This window comes from Oryzias latipes, chromosome 12 (genome assembly GCF_053564925.1).
Source record: "Oryzias latipes strain Hd-rR chromosome 12, Olatipes_Hd-rR_3.1".
NCBI lineage: Eukaryota > Metazoa > Chordata > Actinopteri > Beloniformes > Adrianichthyidae > Oryzias > Oryzias latipes.
Window position 1 is genome coordinate 18782612 of NC_136248.1, and position 21665 is coordinate 18804276.

A 21665-nucleotide genomic window follows, 5' to 3' on the forward strand; every position below is an offset into this window, starting at 1 on the left:
CATCACCAAGTCCAACCCAGGCATTAATTGTTTTGGGTCTCAGCCACCTTATTGGCTTGCTGGCATTTCAGCAGTCATCTCAGACATCGTTCTCCCAGCTCTGTGCGCCTCTCTCCTCCTTTCTCTCTGTTTGAATCATCATCATCAGCAGCAGCAGCAGCAGCAGCAACAGCTCGGTGAGGAGCACATCAGGAAGGTCAGCTCTGCACACTCCCAACTCAACTCAGCTGACATCTACACAGGTGAGCTCCATGCTTTAATACAACTGTGATGAACGGGAACCAATATTGGTTTTTAAGCTGGGCTGTCAAAAAGCACTAGAACAGATTTAGTCTGTTTTTTTATTAACCCACTTCCCATTTTGTATTTCTTCAAATGTCACTGGGGAACAGATTTGTTTCTGCTTTTGTGTTTCCATGCAGGCAATGATATTGTGGCTTATGATGTGCCATGGAAGTCATTTTTCAGAGGAAATAAATGCAAATCTGTTTCGTTTATCATATTTTTGGCAATTTGTTCAGGATGGGGTTCAAAATGACACAAGCAAATGTGTTTTTCTGGCAGAGTGGTAGCAGATTTCAACTTTGCACCTTATTTATAAATCATTTTATGTTTTATTATGTTTTGTCCGTGGGATGGTTGTGAGCATTGTGTGTGTTTTATAATTTCTATGTGTGTGAAGGTCTTTTTTTTTGCTTTTGGTTTTTAAATTGAGAAATGATTTTAAAGCACTTTGTGTTACATTAGTTGGAAAAGTGCTTTACAAAAAAAATGATTTAATTTGGTTGCATTAGGTTTTATATTTTAGTGAAGAAGCAAAAGTTTTTTTTTTCAATTCATTTTTGCTTATTAAAAATGAATTCCTGCCCAAAAATCAGAAGGAATTCATGTGACAAGAAAAGGCAATCTTGGTATTTACATTCTCCCACTGAGTTCTGCAAAAACCTTCAATGACTGTTTGAAGAATTTTTTTTAACTTAAAATTAAAGTAAAATGAAAATTAATGTAAATTAATAGTAAATTAATTTTGTGTCTAATTATCCCAATTTGATACATCATTTTATGAATGTATAACTGATGATTGTAATGTTTTTGTGTACTATTCTTATTTGATGGCTTGAAATAAGCAATTTCAAAACAAATCAAAGTGCTATTTATTTATGTTAATGTTAATGTTAATATTGTCAGAGTGTAGATAATCTTATAATAAAATGCAGTAATATGGTTCAAATAGTATGTTTCAAAAAAAAGAAAAAAATCTTCTTGCCTTAATTTGAAGTGGGTCTGCCAGACTGAACCAAATGAGGATTTTGGACACAAAACAGGTTCTTCCAGAAATGCTGTGCTACACCAGGATTGAACATTGCTTTAATGCTTGTCATTCTGCATCACACATGTCCATTCCAAATAGAATTGCATGTTAATAGTTTTGCATTTGTATGAATGCTCTTATAACGATGCACAAAGAAAAGGACAAGCCCGAGGACAACGAGCACAGCAGTCAGCCAGGGAGTATGAGCCAAAGTGACGGCAAAAAAATTCAAATAAGGCACTGAATTTTCATTAATTCTGGCTTCGCCGACAACTCGGCACTGGCAAAAACTGGAGGGACCCTTGTTCACTCTTCTGGCTGAAAGGTATTCAGTTTTATTCACCCGGATGATGAGAAATACAAAAAGCTTCATCACCTACAGTCAATCTGAACATGAGATTCAAACAAAGCAAAGCTGGTTCTAAAGAACGGTTTCTACGTGTCGAGAAATTAGAAAAACCCTGATCATATATATGCTTGTTTGTACTCTTCTATACAAAGTAAATTAACACTTTAAAACTTCACTTCACATGTCCAAGCATGGGCATAGTTGTTCAATTATTACGTGCTATTTTTCCTTCTTTTTTTTTTTTAACAAAAAAAGGAATTCTACAATCCAGCATTTGGAGGAACACAAATGTTTCTCTTGTGCTTGACGCATAAATAGTAAGCAATGACAAAAGAAAACAAATTTTCACTGCAGCTAAATTCGAAAATAAAAATCTCAGTTGAATCAGTGTAAAACATTGACAGAACTGGCCTTTTTTAATTTTTATTATACGTAAACCTCTCCAGTGGTGGAATAATTGACTGCATAATTTACTTAATTCTCTTGAGATGAAAGCCTCCTGCATTAAAGCTCAACAAAAACATTCATTAAGAAATATTTAAATTTATAAACAGATTAAGATGAAGAAGTGCATTTTGTGGCTTTTGCATTGAGAGAGCTTTAATCTGTGTGATGGAGAGAAACTCTTAAAGAACAGCAAAGCTATGGAGTCTATTGAGAAACCAAACACCTTCTCACCTATCATATCGCCATGATGTGAAAGCATAAGAAAAGAACATTTGTGAAGAGCTCAAGCTTCACTGGTAGATTCCTGGAGGCACATTGCTGATTGTAAACATGGTGACTGCACACAAAGAGGCAACAAACACTCCGGGCTGATTAAAAAAAATACTATATTTTCAGACAGTTTTATCCATAACTTGAAGGAACATGCAAAAAAATCAATACAATTATAAGCTACAGGCAATAACACAAAACCTCTGCTTAAAAATGAAATATATTTATTTTTAATGTTAACAAACTTACTTCTAATAAATTAAATGTGTGATCATGCTATGCATTTTTTTTAAATCAAGATTGTTTTAGAGCAACTTTCCTGTTTAAAGTGAAATTCTAACAATATGTCTAATTTATATACGTATTTTCTGTTGTTTAAATTGGAGGTGGCTGCAGATGTGCACAACAATAATGATGGCTGCTTTGACATGGTTGTTGATGCGACTGCTGTGACAGATGGATTGTGCAACCTCTTCTGTTGATTCTTTGATGAATAAGTCAGGACAACATGATTCCTCTGCATTTCCCCTCCTGACCACCCCACTCAGAGCTGAATGATCTAATATGTGTTCATGCATCTCAAGCAAAACCATCGCTTTCAGAATTCCAATTCAGACCTGGTGGGTTACAGTCCACGAGGGAATAAAATGGGGCTCCAGGGCTGGATGTGAACTCACGAACACATACAAATGATGTTTTCGGAGGATGTTAAATGACTCTGGGCCAAGCACAGTCATTTAGTGCTTTTAACATGTTTCCCCACAATAGAGTAGTACATGAATCAAAGAAAATTGTACAATTTGACATTCCTGGTCCTGGCTTCCAATGACCTGTTTTCTTGATTTTGAGCCTTATTAAATTGTGCTCTTTGTCTGGTAATGTATAAATGTGTCAGTTATAATATAAGCACGCTTTGTCACATAAATGTCACAAACTGTTTACATTTTCCAGCCGTCATGACGGCATGACCTTTGCAGGAGTTGTTAATGTTCTGTCATAATGGCTGTGATCCAGTTTTATTTTATTTCGTGCTGTGCAGGTATTCAGCCTGGCTCTCATGGAGGGGAATCACCTGGAGGGCAATCACTCGACTAGAAGCACGCAGCCATCTGTGCTTCAAGATCAGACTGACAGTCAAATTTATGAAGTCGCCGTGCAGAGCAACTCCACCAATCTCAGCTCCCAGTTTGCAGATGTTGCTTTGCTGCAGACGTTCAAGCCTCTCATCATTCCCTGCTACGTCCTCGTGGTGTTGGTGGGGGTCTTTGGGAACTACCTGCTGCTGTACGTCATCTGCCGAACCCGAAAGATGCACAATGTCACCAACTTTTTCATCGGAAACCTGGCGTTTTCAGACATGCTCATGTGTGTCACGTGTGTTCCTTTCACTCTGGCCTACGCCTTCAACCCACATGGGTGGGTTTTTGGTCGCTCAATGTGCTACTTGGTGTTCCTCATCCAACCTGTCACAGTGTATGTTTCAGTCTTCACCCTAACAGCCATCGCAGTGGACAGGTGGGTGGATCTGAAATGATTTTTCTTGGTTTGCATATGACCTTGTATGTTCTTCCTCAGGTTTTTTTATGGACGACATATTAAGGAAATTTTTCTTTTTTGGTCCTTGTGGTCCTTTTTGTTCCCAGCAGTCTTTTAATTACGATTATATTGTTTTCAGCCAAAATCAAAAAAACTGTCTTGTTTTTGAGGATATGGTTTCTGAAGAAAGGCAATAGTTAATTAGAGGTGCAACAAAAATGGGGTCCAGTATTGGAGCTATCCAGCTGGATGCCAAAATGCAATTTCTCAGCCTAATTTTCCTAATAAATGTCCCCCATCATGAGAAAAATGCCACAAGAACATATTAACAACACCAAAAACACAATTTTCATTGAAATGGGTCATCAAGGACTTTATTGAAATACTAAAGAATTCACACTGTCCTTCACTATAGAAGAGGGCAGAACTGCAACATCAGAAATTGATGAACCTACTATGCAAATGTGGTTCATTAAGTCCACTAATTTGGAAAAACATTGAAGTATTCAGTCTTTGAAGTATTCTGAGTGTATTTAGTTCAAACTTGCTTCTAATTTGGTCTGACCTGCTGCCATGTTAAACACAATTGTCTAAAAAACAAAATGTAGATGCAACATTTGTTCACTTGGGGGAAGTATTGTTTGTAATCATCTGCTGTCGAGACTGCATGATGTTTTCTGGTCTGCCTCTGTCCAAATGTTTGAAAGCAGACCAGACCAAGTGGAGGTGTGAAATACTTCTGCACTCCCTCATTAACCTGGACGAATGCTGACAATTAAATCCTGTCTTGATTTGATTATTTCGTGGCAATTGTCAGCATATAATCAATTTCTAGTGGCGAAAAAGGAGAACATCAAAGAAATTACATTTCCTATGGACAAAAATATATTGATTCTGGGTTCAAAACTTGAAGTCTTGGTTAATTAAACTACTGATCAGAATTTACTGTTAACAGCAAAGTATAGAGAATTAATGAGTTTCATCTCCCGCCTACTACCCGGCTCTGTACATGCAACCATAGTGTAAGTGGTGGAAAAGAAAGCTTAATGTTTAGTTGTATGTGTGTGTTCAGTGTGATCATCTTTGACCTTTTCAACTTTGACACTTGCATGTGGAATAAACTGTTTCCATCCAGGTCAACGTGGACATTTTCTCCTTCTTTTCGAAGGACTCTGAGAACGTGTCATTAAGATTTTACATTTGCTTTCATTCATATGTCCAAGCTTTTGTAGACAAGTTGAATCAATTTGAAACAGTCGAATCTGTCCAGTCAAGCTGTTTCCTTCATGTGAATTTGTGACAGTGGAAATATATATTTTTGCACACAGAAACTACTGATTTTAATTCTTTGTCGAGATGTTTTGCCAGAAGAGAACGCTCATTACATGAGTGAATTTTGACTTGTTCCTGAAGACTTAAGATTTAAACCTGCCATTTTATTTAAGACATGACTAGTTCAGATCAGAAACTTGAAACTGAGACTTTGAAAAGAAAACTTATGAGAGGTTTTAAGCCAAGCTAACATGAAGAAAGTCGGCAAACAAGCACCTTGAATAGACACAAGCTGAGACAGAAGAGGATCCAACAACTGTACCAAGATTATCTTTACTTAAAAACATTAATGCTTGAGCAGACCAGTAAAAAAAGAAACTGAACTGCTGAGTAACAGTTTCAACATATTTGATTTATAGTCTGAGATTTATGCAACCATGTAAACAATAAATAATGAATATGTATATTTTGCCATTTTGAGATGCATAAATTACAATCATTTTAACCAAACAAAACAGTCTATTTCCACTGATTTGTAGAATAAATTAGGAAAGCACGACATTTGTTTTTTTGTAGAAATCTATAATGGTGATCGTTTCAATTGTGTTGGGAAAATTGGTTTTCAATACCCAGTATTGACGCCTTTGCTGTCTTTTAATATAGGACATATTACCTTTGTAGGTGTAGTTCAATTTTTGTGTTGAGTAAACATCTGTGCTGCTTTAGCTTTTTTGAGGCCTCTGATATTTTCATTTTTGCTGTCTGCCCAAAGCTAAACCATGTTGGCGAGATTCGCTGTTGGAAATGTTCATACTGTCCAACGCCGACAACCAAAAAGTCACTTTAGTAAATGTAACTCGTGGCTACCCACCTCTGGGCGCAAGCACACAAAATATTGAAATTCACAGTGTCGTCTTTTTTATTGTTTTGTTAGTTTTTTTTTGCAGTGAAAGTGCAGAAAATATTCATGAGCAGGGAAGTGCATTGGTAGCAGTGCAAGTTTCCTCTGCAGGAAGAAAGCTTTAATGAGAACTGCTCAAGGCATCACATGCTCACCCACTCCACACTGGATGCTGGCCGTCTTAAATTTTGAGACTCGGTGGGGGGAAGCAGAAACTAATGGCTGTTCTTCTATGATTGATCCTTGTTAGAAAGCCCACTGAGCAGTTAAAGGCTCTGTCAGGCAACACTTTCCCTGCTTAATCTTAAACCGGAATTGATTGTTTTTATCACAAAATGAATTAGTTAAAAAAAGAAAGATCATTTGAGTTAGCCACACCCACTAATCTGTCATTGAAATGAATCTTACAAAAAAGGTGAAACATGAACCCAACAAGAGGCAGACATAATTTAGTAGCACATCATAACCTTCCTCCAGCATCACACCTTTGTGAAGGTGTTCTCCTCTTCCACATACCTCAGTGCTCATGATGCCTGTTGGGTTTTTATCATTTCTACTTCTTGGAATTATTTTCCACTGAGTGTTCTGAATATTTGCTTTACTTTACATTGGTGTTATTTATTTATTTTTTTTAACACCTGGAGGATTTGAACCTGACTTAACATAAAAGTGTAATTTTTCCTGCATTCAAGGCAAAAAAGAAGCAGGTGTTGCTCTTCAAAGAAGCACGTTAATTAGACTCTGGATTTTGCAAATGTCCTCACAGCTCACCAAAAAAGATCTCATAGGACTTTCCTCTATAATGCAAAATTGTCTTCTTTTAAAGTGGTCTATTTTGCACTATAATTTAGAGCCTCAAGCACCAATTGGAAACTCTTTTGACCCTTTTTGCTCAGCTGGGTTCAGCCTTTTAAGTTAAAAATCTAAAGAATTTCCTGTTTTTTCTGTCTTGGCTGTACAGGTCACAGAAATGCTTTGTACATATTAGTTTGCTCTTTTCGAAAGTACGTCAGGCTTTACTGAAAGAACTGCAATTGCTTTATTGGTTTATTTCACCTTCACAGATGAGCTCATGACTTTCAGCACGACTGCTGGAGGAAGTTTTGTATTAAATCCATTCCTGGTTTGCATTCATTTGAATTCTATTCTCTTTTCATGAATAATTTTCTCTTTTTTTCAGATATTATGCAACTGTTCACCCCTTGAAGAAGAGGACCACCGTTGCCACCTGCATCTACGTTCTCTCTGGGATTTGGCTGCTGTCTTGCGGCTTAGTGGCCCCCGCCGTGTCTCACACCTACCATGTTGAGTTCAAAGAGGAGGGCTTCACCATCTGTGAGGAGTTCTGGTTGGGTCAAGAGAAAGAAAGACGGGCTTATGCATACAGCACTTTGTTAATCACATATGTGCTTCCACTGTCTGCTGTCTTTGTTTCCTATCTCTGCATCACTGTAAAATTAAAGAAATGTGTTGCCCCCGGCAACAAGACACAAGATCAGGTAGGCATCCACCAGGCGCGCAAGAGAAAGATCTTCAGATTGGTTGCCCTTTTGGTGTCCGCCTTCGCTGTGTGTTGGCTTCCAATCCATGTGTTCAATGTGCTGAGGGACATTGACATCCACCTCATTAACAAGCGCTACTTTTTACTGATCCAGCTGCTGTGCCACCTCTGTGCCATGAGCTCATCCTGTTGCAACCCCTTCCTCTACGCATGGCTGCACGACCGCTTCCGCTCCGAGCTGCGGAAGATGCTCAAATGCCAACAGCGCATTGGGGCCCCTGCCAGTCAGTGTGCTGCAGGTGTGGTTTTGTGATTAAAAAGCGTCTTAGATGTTATTCAAGTTGAACCTTTTGAAATTTTACTGCAGGTGGAAAGAAATTCCTAATGAATGCCACCACACTGAGGACTGCGTTTTTGTGGAAATATTTCTTACATTTCTTACATTCACGGTAGTATTCAGGCTTTTTAATTGTCCAAATAGAATTTTAAAAGTTAATGTGAAATTAAGGCCTTAAAAACCAGCCCTATAAAAGAAACACCTACTACTGTATGAGGTATGAGCCAATTTACCCAACAAGCTGTGAATCAAATTAATGTTGGGCCTGGATTTCAGAAGGGCATCTAGAATTGACACTTCCAGACAAATCAGTTTGAATTTTTGATATATTTATTTATTTATAGCAGATGAAATTCCAAGGCCAACAACCCTTTACTGTGCATATTTTTAAACTTGTAAGCAGTCTGGGTTTTCATAGGTGAAAATCCAACACAGCAGTCCTGAAGTGACTGGATTCTGCACTCATGCAGGAGTCATTTCTGAGATTTCATGACTTCTTTGTGACTCACACAAACTACTGCAACAATTCAGCTCCCTTTAATGGGCAAACGTTGCATTTTGAATTATAATTTGGATTAAATAAGTGCGATTTGTGCAGCCTCCAATTCTCTTTAGAGGGTGTGTGAGTTTGCCATATTTGTGCTGACAGCAAACTTTCAGAATAAGATAACAGACAGATTTGACATGGAGGTAAAGTGGACTGTCAGTGTTAATGATAGAGTTGTGAACACTTCTATATTTGTAAGATGACATTTCAATATGCTGCCATCCTGCAAATCAAGTTTTTTTGTGACTAAATCAGCTTTTCAGAAAAGCAAGACCTCCTCTGACAGGTGGTCTTTATGCATCTTTTAGTCATGTGGTGGCCATCTCTGCTTGTCATTAGATGATCACAAGACAATGTACTAAATGTGAGATCCAATCCAAATTGGATTTATGATAAATACAGTACACATATTTTATGCACACTCTAAAAAAAACAACATCAGCATTTTTTGTCTGTTCTGAGTACTTCAAACACAGGATGTGTTCTTCATGTCAAGGTCAAAACGGTCATAAGTCATTGTTTGACTTGACGTCTTTCTATGGGTTTGAAAACTGTCCTTAATTGAGACTTTTTAATTTGTATCTGTGTTTTTTTTAATAGTGGTATGTCACAGAAAAATGATTGTAGAATTTAGATTGTTGGAAATCAGGATTACTAGACAGCATCCAGACTTTCAACATGACTTGTATAAAAAATGACTTTTTCATATGTGGACTGACATTCAAAAAGATGAGATGGAATTAACAGAATAATTACTTTTCGTTCCTTAAATGTAATAATTTGAGTGCACAAATCAGTATATTTTGCACACAAATTATTTTTTATGCACACAATATAGCATGATTTGTGCAGACAAACTTGCATGATTTGTACACACAAAATACTAATTTATTTGCCAAAAGTAGAATTTATGTGCACAAATTCCAAATTGTGTGCAAAAAATAGTTGATTGTGCCCACAAATAATAATATGTTAATTTTTGGTGATAAAATAACAAATTGTGGAGACAAAAGTTATTTTGTGTGCACAAGTTATTATTTTAAGGGAACAACTCTTTTTAACGTCATTTCCAGGGTTCCTAATGTTTTTCAGTCATAAAATATTTGTTTTTTCCTTTGTCCAGTGCAACTAAGTGTTTCATTTTCACTTGCACTAAATTGGAAATGTAGCCTTATGTTAGCCTGCAGAAGTGAATGATAAACATCTTTTGGGGCTTTCTGGAAAAGGGATTCTTTGTACTTTATTTGACCACAAATGTTAAAGTATATTTCCATTAGAACTGTTGAGTTTGAAGGACTTGGACGCTTAGCCTCTTCCATATTAACTCCACGCGAGTTATTCAGAATTTAAGAAATAAGATGACAAATTAAAAGAAAACAAAAACTTTCAACAGTCAAGGCGTTCAACATGCGGAAACAATCAGGTGTTAATAGTTTTTCTAATGAGCTGCCATGATCTCTGGGAGAAATAATCTTCTGATCTCATCAGTTGTGACAGATGTTTTGATTTCCTGTCATCACACAGCTTTCAAAATTCTTTCACATCATGACAGCAAAAAGTGGAAATGACTTACATCCATGCAGACGTGAGGGACATAAATGGGAAGAGCATGTCTTCATGGACCTGGATCTTTGTAATCACATTACAAGGGATATTTAGAATAAATGAGATCTGCTGAATATTACCTGTAGATTTTTCAGCGGCGCAAAAACCAGGGAGACAGGGCCGCCCGTGCAGAAGACAGGATATGAGGAGAAAATTAAACCATCAGTTTAAATTGTATTTTGAAAATGGTGAGTAGAATGTGATTGTTTCCACTTAGCTTCCCGTGTCAGATGTGATCATTATGCCTTGCTCAGTATATTGGGAAATTAGGTTCTGCAACCAAAAGGTTTCATTTGGTGTAGCTGATGAATGCACACCGGCGTTTGTGTCATGAAATTATTTTTAATGGCAGAGATTTTCATTTTATGTGTGACAATATATAAGATTATTTGTGTGAGGGTTGATTCTGTTCTTCTCTGTGGTTCTCTGCTCTCTGTTGTTTCTAATTTAAACAAAGGATTCATGAAAAATACTATAAAAAACTGTTCAGCATTATTTCATACATTCCCAAAATTATGATTTTATTTTATAAAAATCTAACAGTAAATACTGTGGTGCATTTGTTTATCACTGCTGGCACCAAACAATTATCAGTCAGTTTTTGTCTCAAAAGAACATTTTTCTGTCATTTTAGCACCTTATGCATCTTTAAGTTTTTGTAGAAAGAATCACTAAATTGGTAATACATTCATTAACTTTTTGTCCCAAAAGATATTCTTAAAATTATTTATGAAAAATGTGTATTATTATACAGTACGTGCTGCATGTGATTTTATTTTATTGTACAAAACTGAATAAAATCCTCAACTGAAATATTCTTTTTAATTTAAGTCCGAATCAACAACTGCAGAAGCATGAATGAAATTATGCCAAACTAGATTAAAGCATTTATGCACACAGAGGAATTATGGATTAGAAAAAGTAAAGCAAAAAAACTGTTTATATATTAAGTTATATGTCTCATATTTCTTGGCAAAAGTTTCAATCTATATTAATTTTCCTTTTTAATTAAATTTTTTATGCTCGGAAACAACCTTAACACAGTAAAATCATATTCAATTAATGTAATGGAGTAATAAAGCTGATTTTTCTTTTTTTTTTTTCTTTAAAGATTTAAACAAAAGTCAAAAAAAAACTTTACCATCACCTACACATGGATTATAGGATATATTATGTTTGTCGACCTGATAATTTAAGAAAAGATTTTATAGAAGAACCAAATTCAGGATTTATGAAATAATTTAACGGTTTCAGGTCTGAAAGTGTTTAATGCCACATTTACACAACATGCCAGTGCAATATAACATACTGGGAAACCTTTCTGTGGTAAAATGACAATCTGCAAAAGTAAACAAAAGAAGCAAAATGGATCACTTTTTTGTCAAATAAATAAATACAACTTCAGAAAAAACAAAAGCATTTTCACCAGGAGACAAAAGATTTAAAGCTAAAGGTAATAAATGTAATACCTGTTTGAATAAATTAAAGTGCATGTACAGACTTTGAATGAACCCTAACTTCTTGCTAGAACTGCTTTGTTTTTTTAAGTGAGCCAAACTGGTCAGATCTCCTCAAACCTTGCTGTGAAATAACTTTTTGTACTAAATCTTTCACAGCACAACAATTTGTAGCAACTAGAGACAAAAATATTAGAATTTCAAAGTAAAAGTCAAAACGTAATTTCTTGCCAAACAAACTACAATTTCAGAAAAGGAACTCATGTAACACTAATGAACAGTTACAGCTTATTTTATTAATCACTTAAAAAAACAATCTCAGACTTCCGTACCCTCCACAAAATGCCCAATTTTAAAAAAAAAACACAAGGACAAAAAAAGATGTGAACCTTTTTCCTTCAATTTTGATTTTGGATCTCTTTTATATCAATAAGAATTTGTATAATCTAAAAAGGTAGAAAGCAATAAAATAAAGACCGATAATCAGAGGTATAATTTTATGGCTAAACTGATGGACTCTGATCTCCAAAGTCTCTCTAACCTCAGATGAATTATAGGTTTTCTTTCAACTAAAAATTAAAAAAAATACTGAATTATTTGCCCATTTGCAATATCCAACCAAATGTTTATCACAGTGTCAAATGTTTCTTAGAAATAGACAAGGAAACTACAAAAAGGTTCCTCAAAATCTATCAAAGGGGTAAATTTTAGGAATTCTATTTATGAATCACTCAATGAACATGTGCAACCGATCTGAAACACGTCATGAAGACTCATTGTTGGAAGTAAAAAGCTTCTCCTGCATCATGGCAAAGTCTCGAGCTTCTTGTGGAGTTCGGATGTATGACTCGATTTCACTGTCAGAGATTTCCTCGTCTCCGGTCACATGCAGCGGCGGCCGCTCCGCTCTCTTTCTCTTTGCGTTGACCACACACGGGGGAGCGAACAGCACTCTTTTCCCCCAGTTTTGAGTCAATTCTTGTGTTTGAGGGTTGCTTTCCTCTGAAGGTGATTTTAGACTCTCGTCTCCATCTCTCCCCTGCTTTTCCTTTTCTGCATTTACAGAGGATTTGACTGGAGTCTGACCTGCATCCTCTGATACGTCAGAGGAGGAGGAGGTCTCTGCAGAGGAAGGGTTCACCTGGCCCGCTGGACATTTCTCCAACAGAGAGAGCTCGTGGGATTTCAAAGCTCTCCTTAGCAGAGAGAAGCGGTGCTGCAGAACGTCCCCCACCAGACTAACCACATTATCGGGGGTCAAGACCTCCTTGTACCAGGGGATTTCTTTTCCCAGCTTGTACAGCATCCCCTTCATCTCCGTTATCCTTGTCCCAGCTGTTTTGCTCTTCTGCACTTTGGCCAACTTGCAGAATTTCTCCAAAGACATCTTGAGGCGCTGTGCGTTCGGTTTCAACGACTGCCAAGCCAAATAAACCGCAGCCATCATGATTGGCAGCGGCTGCCGGCCGGTCACGATCCAGGAATCTGCTGCCAGCTCCACCAGGGCGATGGCCCGCTTGGTCAAGCCCTTGGAGTCTTCAGCCAGTTCTTCAGGAACGTGACCAGGGCTCACTTTGTATCTGTAAAAAGAGAGGTAAATATAGAGGGTGGATTTGTCTAAAATGCTCAATGAAAGGCCCCTTATGAATGATTTAGAACCCCGACAGCCTAATATTCCTCCAGAAGCTCACACCAACTCCTAATAAATCCATAGGATTAAAATTTCATCAAGGCAGACCTAAACCTAAGGTCAGACAGAAAAACAGATGGGAATTCAAAGAGAGCGAAACTCAACTAAATAAAAAATCTGTATTCAACTTATCAAAAATTAAACAAGCCCTTAATCCTTAAATATGCTAAAATAGACTAAATTCATATTTATATGTTATGATCTCAAATGTTTCTCTAGAAAAACACGTACTCTTGACAATGAGCTTCCATGACATCTGTGACACTGAAGGTGGGAGCCTGGATGTTAAGAACTTTGATCATCTCTTGGTAAACCTCTCCCACCGCCGCCGGGTCGCCATTCAGCAAGCAGCTGATGGTGCCCACGGTGATGGGCCACCTCTGCTGTCTGCAGCTTGCAAGGACGCAGCAACCTCCAAGGATTTCTTTTCTCTGGAGCGTCACGTGGAGGAAGGTCTCGTGCTCATAAGCCTGCTTGTAGTACGTCAGGGCCAGCTCCTCGATTTCTCTGCGGACTCTGAGAATCCGAGATATTTCCTTCACACGCTCGAGACCTACAGGTATTTAAAGAAAAAGAGGATTATAAATATGCATGAAAAAACTGAAGGTTGTTTTTGTAAGCAGAGAGTAGAAACGTGGAGAAAAGATGTCACCTTGTATTAGGTTGACGCAGGGTTTTCTTGTCACAGCGGTGGTCCTGCTGTAGCTGATGTCTGTGAAAAGGACACAGACAAAAACTAAATTTCACGTCAAACATGATTTATTGCCCATTTCACCATCAGTAAGACAGCTTGTTTCAAACACATCAATGTCACACACAATATATTACAATCATATGAAGACACAACAGATAAGATCAGCTTTACAGCTGGGATTGTGTGGGCATGTTTGAGTGAAAAACAGGCCAGCATGCGTGAGATGATTCCATTTCTTTATCCACTCCCATTCTGCAGATCCTGCTGTGTGACCATAGTTTCTTTCTCTCTTTCGGCTTTTCCCATCAGGGGTCGCCACAGCAAATCATCCTTTTCCACCTCACTCTATCATGAACATCTTCTACCCTAACATTAGCCAACTTCATGTCCTCTGTCAAGACATCCATGTATCTCCTCTTTGGCCGTCCTCTTGCCCTCCTGCCAGGCAGCTCCATCTCCAACATCCTTCTACCAATATATCCACTATCCCTCCTCTGAACATGTCCAAACCATCTCAGTCTGGCTTCTCTGGCTTTGTCGCTAACACAGGCAACATGAGCCGTCCCTCTGATGTACTCGTTCCTTATCCTGTCTAACCTGGTCACTCCTAAGGAGAACCTCAACATCTTCATCTCCGCTACCTCCATCTCAGCCTCTTGTCTCTGTCTCACTGCTACCGTCTCTAACCCATAGAGCAGAGCTGGTCTCACCACTGTCTTGTACACCTTTCCTTTGAGTCTTGCTGACACTCTTCTGTCACACAACACTCCTGACACTTTCCTCCACCCGCTCCAACCTGCCTGCACTCGCCTCTTCACCTCTTTTCCACACTCCCCATCACACTGAACTGTTGACCCCAAGTACTTAAACTCCTGCACCTTCTTCACCTCAGCCCCCTGTAACCTAACGCTTCTACCTTGATCCCTCTCGTTCAGACACATGTATTCTGTCTTACTACGACTGACCTTCATGCCTCTTCTTTCCAGAGCAAACCTCCACCTCTCTAGCTGTTCCTCCACCTGCTCTCTACTCTCACTGCAAATTACAATGTCATCCGCAAACATCATTGTCCAGGGAGATTCCTGTCTTACCTCGTCTGTCAGCCTGTCCATCAGCATAGCAAACAAAAAAGGACTCAAAGCTGATCCTTGGTGTAGTCCCACTTCCACCTTGAACTCCTCTGTCTGACCTACAGCACATCTCACCACCGTCATACTTCTCTCATACATGTCCTGAACTACTCTGACATACTTCTCTGCCACTCCAGACGACCTCATACAGTACCACAGCTCCTCCCTCGGCACCCTGTCATACGCCTTCTCTAAATCTACGAACACACAATGCAGCTCCTTCTGACCTTCTCTGTACTTTTCCATCAACATTCTCAAAGCAAAAATGGCATCAGTGGTGCTCTTACGGGGCATGAAACCATACTGCTGCTCACAAATCTCCACCTCTTTCCTAAGCCTGGCTTCCACTACTCTTTCCCACAGCTTCATTGTGTGGCTCATCAACTTTATTCCTCTATAGTTGCTGCAGTTCTGCGTGTCACCCTTGTTCTTAAAGATCGGAACCAGAACGCTTCTCCTCCATTCCTCAGGCATCTTCTCACTCTCTAGAATCCTATTGAACAAACTCGTTAGAAATTCCACTGCTGTCTCTCCTAAGCACTTCCATACCTCCACAGGTACGTCATCAGGACCAACGGCCTTTCCGCTCTTCATCCTTTTCAGAGCCTTCCTAACCTCATCCTTTCCAATCTCTGCTACTTCCTGCTCCACAACAACCACATCTTCCTCCCTTCTTTCCCTGTCATTTTCCTCGTTCATCAGCTCCTCAAAATACTCCTTCCATCTTTTCTGTACACTCTCCTGGGTTGTTAGCACCTTTCCGTCTCTGTCCTTAATCACCCTTATCTGTTGCACGTCCTTCCCATCTCTGTCTCTCTGTCTGGCTAGCCTGTACAAGTCCTTCTCTCCTTCCTTTGTGTCTAACCTGTCATATAGCTCATCGTAAGCTTTCTGTTTGGCCTTTGCCACCTCTCTCTTCACTCTACGCTGCGCTTCCTTGTACTCCTGTCTACCTTCCTCAGTCCTTTCTACATCCCACTTCCTTTTAGCCAACCTCTTCCTCTGGACGCATTCCTGTACTTCCTCATTCCACCACCAAGTCTCTTTACCGTCTTTCCTCTTTCCAGATGACACACCTAGCACCTTCCTACCTGTTTCCCTGATAATCTCTGCTGTAGTTTCCCAGTCATCTGGAAGCTCATCCTGACCACCCAGGACCTGTCTCAACTTCTGCCTAAATTCCTCACAAGTTTCTTCATTCTGCAGCTTCCACCACTTGGTCTTCTTTTCTGTTTTCCCTCTCTTCTTCTTCCTGACCTCCAGAGTCATCTTACACACCACCATGCGGTGCTGTCTGGCTACACTCTCTCCTACCACCACTTTGCAGTCATTAACCTCTCTCAAATGACCTCGTCTACATAGGATGTAGTCCACCTGAGTACTCCTACCTCCACTTCTGTATGTCACTCTATGTTCCTCTCTCTTCTGGAAGTAAGTGTTGACTACAGCCATTTCCATCCTCTTCGCAAAGTCCACCACCATCTGTCCCTCCAGATTCCTTCCTTCACACCAAACCTGCCCATCACCTCCTCATCACCTCTGTTGCCCTCACCAACATGCCCATTAAAGTCTGCTCCAATAACAACTCTCTCTCCTCTGGGGATACCCTCTATGACCTCATCCAACTCACTCCAGAATCTCTCCTTCACTTCTAACTCACAGCCAACCTGTGGCGCATACCCACTGACTACATTCACCATCACCCCTTCAATTTCTAACTTTAGGCTCATCATCCTGTCTGAGACTCTTTTCACCTCTAGAACACTGTTTACAAACTCCCCCTTCAGAATCACACCTACCCCGTTTCTCTTCCTATCAACACCATGATAGAACAGTTTGTATCCTCCTCCAATACTACGTGCCTTGCTGCCCTTCCACCTTGTCTCCTGCACACACAGTACATCTACCTTCCTTCTCTCCATCATGTCTGCCAGCTCTCTGCCTTTCCCTGTCATTGTGCCAACGTTAAGAGTCCCTATTCTCAAACCTATGTTCCTGCCTTTTCCCTTCTCTCTCTGGCCACGGACCCTTCTGCCTCCCCTCTTTCTTCGACCAACAGTAGTCAAATTTCCACCGACACCCTGTAGGTTAACAGCATCGGTGGCGGTCGTTGTTAACCCGGGCCTCGACCGATCCGGTATGTCAAAAGTGTTGTGGATGATTCGCATGGTTATTTTGGCAATTTTTACGCCGGATGCCCTTCCTGACGCAACCCTCTCTATTTATCCGGGCTTGGGACCGGCACAGAGGCAACTGGCTTGCAACCCCTGTGGCTAGATTGCTGTGTGACCATAGTGTTCTCAGCTTTAATGAGGTTATTTACAAAATGCAATTTAATGCATTAAAGAATAAAAAAGGAAGTAATGGAATTTTTTTTTATTAAAAAAATACAGAAGCTGGAATGCGCTTTATCTGTGTTGTTGGAAAAAAATAATAGTAAAAGTTTATAAAAGTCGATAAAAAACTAAAAACTGATACCTGTCAGTAAGTGTTGGGCAAATAAAGAAAAGTAAAAGCCCAAAAGAATATAACACTGTTATCTACAGTCATGCAGGCCTTTTACTGACTGATGTCAAGTAAAGATAGTACACTGAAAAATGCAACTGCAGAGCAATCTGTCTAAAATAAGATCCATCATTTATAACTAATATCGTTTATGATGTTAATTCATTTATTTTATCAATTTGAAAATAAATACACTTATTGAGAACAAATGAATGTTGCAAGCCAGTTGCCTCTGTGCCGGTCCCAAGCCCGGATAAATAGAGAGGGTTGCGTCAGGAAGGGCATCCGGCGTAAAAATTGCCAAAATAACCATGCGAATCATCCACAACACTTTAGACATACCGGATCGGTCGAGGCCCGGGTTAACAACGACCGCCACCGATGCTGTTAACCTACAGGGTGTCGGTGGAAATTTGACTACTGTTGGTCGAAGAAAGAGGGGAGGCAGAAGGGTCCGTGGCCAGAGAGAGAAGGGGAAAGGCAGGAACATAGGTTTGAGAATAGGGACTCTTAACATTGGCACAATGACAGGGAAAGGCAGAGAGCTGGCAGACATGATGGAGAGAAGGAATGTAGATGTACTGTGTGTGCAGGAGACAAGGTGGAAGGGCAGCAAGGCACGTAGTATTGGAGGAGGATACAAACTGTTCTATCATGGTGTTGATAGGAAGAGAAACGGGGTAGGAGTGATTCTGAAGGGGGAGTTTGTAAACAGGGTTCTAGAGGTGAAAAGAGTCTCAGACAGGATGATGAGCCTAAAGTTAGAAATTGAAGGGGTGATGGTGAATGTAGTCAGTGGGTATGCGCCACAGGTTGGCTGTGAGTTAGAAGTGAAGGAGAGATTCTGGAGTGAGTTGGATGAGGTCATCGAGAGTATCCCCAGAGGAGAGAGAGTTGTTATTGGAGCAGACTTTAATGGGCATGTTGGTGAGGGCAACAGAGGTGATGAGGAGGTGATGGGCAGGTTTGGTGTGAAGGAAATGAATCTGGAGGGACAGATGGTGGTGGACTTTGCAAAGAGGATGGAAATGGCGGTAGTCAACACTTACTTCCAGAAGAGAGAGGAACATAGAGTGACATACAGAAGTGGAGGTAGGAGTACTCAGGTGGACTACATCCTATGCAGACGAGGTCATTTGAGAGAGGTTAATGACTGCAAAGTGGTGGTAGGAGAGAGTGTAGCCAGACAGCACCTCATGGTGGTGTGTAAGATGACTCTGGAGGTCAGGAAGAAGAAGAGAGGGAAAACAGAAAAGAAGACCAAGTGGTGGAAGCTACAGAATGAAGAAACTTGGTTGTTGTGGAGCAGGAAGTAGCAGAGATTGGAAAGGATGAGGTTAGGAAGGCTCTGAAAAGGATGAAGAGCGGAAAGGCCGTTGGTCCTGATGACCTACCTGTGGAGGTATGGAAGTGCTTAGGAGAGACAGCAGTGGAATTTTTAACGAGGTTGTTCAATAGGATTCTAGAGAGTGAGAAGATGCCTGAGGAATGGAGGAGAAGCGTTCTGGTCCCGATCTTTAAGAACAAGGGTGACACGCAGAACTGCAGCAACTATAGAGGAATAAAGTTGATGAGCCACACAATGAAGCTGTGGGAAAGAGTAGTGGAAGCCAGGCTTAGGAAGAAGGTGGAGATCTGTGAGCAGCAGTATGGTTTCATGCCCCGTAAGAGCACCACTGATGCCATTTTTGCTTTGAGAATGTTGATGGAAAAGTACAGAGAAGGTCAGAAGGAGCTGCATTGTGTGTTCGTAGATTTAGAGAAGGCGTATGACAGGGTGCCGAGGGAGGAGCTGTGGTACTGTATGAGGTCGTCTGGAGTGGCAGAGAAGTATGTCAGAGTAGTTCAGGACATGTATGAGAGAAGTATGACGGTGGTGAGATGTGCTGTAGGTCAGACAGAGGAGTTCAAGGTGGAGGTGGGACTACACCAAGGATCAGCTTTGAGTCCTTTTTTGTTTGCTATGCTGATGGACAGGCTGACAGACGAGGTAAGACAGGAATCTCCCTGGACAATGATGTTTGCGGATGACATTGTAATTTGCAGTGAGAGTAGAGAGCAGGTGGAGGAACAGCTAGAGAGGTGGAGGTTTGCTCTGGAAAGAAGAGGCATGAAGGTCAGTCGTAGTAAGACAGAATACATGTGTCTGAACGAGAGGGATCAAGGTAGAAGCGTTAGGTTACAGGGGGCTGAGGTGAAGAAGGTGCAGGAGTTTAAGTACTTGGGGTCAACAGTTCAGTGTGATGGGGAGAGTGGAAAAGAGGTGAAGAGGCGAGTGCAGGCAGGTTGGAGCGGGTGGAGGAAAGTGTCAGGAGTGTTGTGTGACAGAAGAGTGCCAGCAAGACTCAAAGGAAAGGCGTACAAGACAGTGGTGAGACCAGCTCTGCTCTATGGGTTAGAGACGGTAGCAGTGAGACAGAGACAAGAGGCTGAGATGGAGGTAGCGGAGATGAAGATGTTGAGGTTCTCCTTAGGAGTGACCAGGTTAGACAGGATAAGGAACGAGTACATCAGAGGGACGGCTCATGTTGCCTGTGTTAGCAACAAAGTCAGAGAAGCCAGACTGAGATGGTTTGGACATGTTCAGAGGAGGGATAGTGGACATATTGGTAGAAGGATGTTGGAGATGGAGCCGCCTGGCAGGAGGGCAAGAGGACGGCCAAAGAGGAAATATATGGATGTCTTAACAGAGGACATGAAGTTGGCTAATGTTAGGGTAGAAGATGTCCATGATAGAGTGAGGTGGAAAAGGATGATTCGCTGTGGCGACCCCTGATGGGAAAAGCCGAAAGAGAAAGAAGAGAACAAATGAATATTTGGATAGCAGATGTGTATTTTAATTTTAGTGTTTATTTTCGATGAGTAATTCAGCTGCCTGGTTTGGATAAAATCAAAATGTCCACTTATTCAAAAAGAAAACATAAATACAAAAAACTATATAATGTATAAATGGAAATGCTAGAAGATACAATGGGTAATCTAGAATTTCCATTTCTCTTGATTCTTTCCTCCGACAAGTTAAAAATGTCCCATTCTTTACGAAAAATTAGGACAGTAGAATCAAGTAGTTATATTGGAAAGATAATATATTTCCTCTGAAATGTGCTATTTGACTTGAGTAAATAGAGCGTAAATTAAGCAACCTTCGTGGCACTATGAAAACTTTGATTGAGTTGTTTACAAATATTTAAACTCGTTTTATTATGACAGTCGAAGTATGTGGCCCATATATAAGGCAGACACGCGGGTCAGAGACGGAGGGGTTTCTGCACGACATCCTCACCTGGGCCGTTAAAGGACTCTTCGGCCAAACTCCCCTCAGAAACCACGGAGCCGCAGTCTGCGCACACCAGCTGCGCCTGACAGTACAGATCATCGTCCACGATGTTGGAGGAGCCGCAGCCCGGACAGCGCATGCTCGCACGAGACATGGTACTTCCTCACAATCCTGCAAATCCGTGAAGAAGAAGTCCACTGCACTGCGAAAGAAAGATCAACCAAACTCTGGACTATTCAAAACGACAAACAAACGTGCATCTTTGGCCGGTGGTGTGCACCGGAATTGTGTCCGGGTAGATACATTGAAACTGTAGAGTTCCGCTTGAAAACCTTCAGCTCGTTACGCGGGGGAAGAAACCAACATTACCATGCGGCTTTGAAGAAAAGGGACGTGTAGGATATTAAAAAAATTAACTAACTTTTTTTTTCTCGTTTCAGTAGTAATGCTCGAATTAGCAATAGTAATATAATTAACTTTAAAATGAATAGAATTTATTATGGATAATACTTTTTGAATAATATATCCGTACTACATACATTTACATATATAAAAACTATAAAGTACAATTTTGGCATGGCTATTTATTTTAATTTAGTGTGCTGGATAGCCATTCTGCACACACCACATAGTTCTTCTCTTGACTTGACCACTACATTGCTTGGGTTCATCTGCACGTGACTTTGGCCTCTGCTGCTTTTGCATTCTGGTTTAATCCAAATAACTTTGTATTATAATGTTCTACAAATGGGGAATGACAAAAAGCATTTAAAATTATACTATTTAAACATTTCACCCACCTCATCTTGATGTGCGGCCCCCCTCCCATGATTCA

The 21665-nt window shown here is 40.2% G+C and overlaps 2 protein-coding genes across 4 annotated transcripts; one reads left to right on the forward strand and one right to left on the reverse strand.

Moving 5' to 3' along the window:
- The first annotated feature begins 93 nt into the window (after positions 1-93).
- On the forward strand, positions 94-8113 carry LOC101164576 (prolactin-releasing peptide receptor-like). The gene is made up of 3 exons (XM_011481835.3): positions 94-242; positions 3418-3893; positions 7268-8113. The coding sequence occupies exons 2-3, from the start codon at positions 3436-3438 to the stop codon at positions 7899-7901; spliced, it is 1092 nt and encodes a 363-aa protein (XP_011480137.1). The 5' UTR covers positions 94-242; positions 3418-3435; the 3' UTR covers positions 7902-8113.
- Positions 8114-11325: 3212 nt separating this feature from the next.
- Positions 11326-21176, reverse strand: brf2 (BRF2 general transcription factor IIIB subunit). 3 transcript variants are annotated; one of them, XM_078955855.1, is made up of 5 exons: positions 21111-21176; positions 20837-21032; positions 13877-13936; positions 13456-13777; positions 11326-13114 (listed from the first exon to the last, which is right to left on the reverse strand). In XM_078955855.1, exons 2-5 carry the CDS (start codon positions 20982-20984, stop codon positions 12298-12300), a joined length of 1347 nt encoding a protein of 448 aa, XP_078811981.1. In that variant the 5' UTR covers positions 20985-21032; positions 21111-21176; the 3' UTR covers positions 11326-12297. The 3 variants fall into 3 exon arrangements, with proteins under 3 accessions (XP_078811981.1, XP_004074983.1, XP_078811980.1); XM_004074935.4 differs by having other exon boundaries at positions 20837-21120; XM_078955854.1 differs by lacking the exons at positions 20837-21032; positions 21111-21176 and adding an exon at positions 17896-18242.
- Positions 21177-21665: the final 489 nt, after the last annotated feature.

What these genes read in the sequence shown, in the direction of transcription:
- LOC101164576 (XM_011481835.3), top strand. Translation starts at nt 3,436, where the DNA reads ATGGAGGGGAATCACCTGGAGGGCAATCACTCGACTAGAAGCACGCAG. An exon ending in ACAGCCATCGCAGTGGACAG is followed by an intron (nt 3,894 to 7,267) that starts GTGGGTGGATCT and finishes TCTTTTTTTCAG; the next exon opens with ATATTATGCAACTGTTCACC.
- brf2 (XM_078955854.1), bottom strand. Translation starts at nt 18,109, where the DNA reads ATGTCTGCCAGCTCTCTGCCTTTCCCTGTCATTGTGCCAATGTTAAGA. An exon ending in CCCGGGCCTCGACCGATCCG is followed by an intron (nt 13,937 to 17,895) that starts GTATGTCTAAAG and finishes TCCTTTTCACAG; the next exon opens with ACATCAGCTACAGCAGGACC. An exon ending in CTGCGTCAACCTAATACAAG is followed by an intron (nt 13,778 to 13,876) that starts GTGACATCTTTT and finishes AAATACCTGTAG; the next exon opens with GTCTCGAGCGTGTGAAGGAA.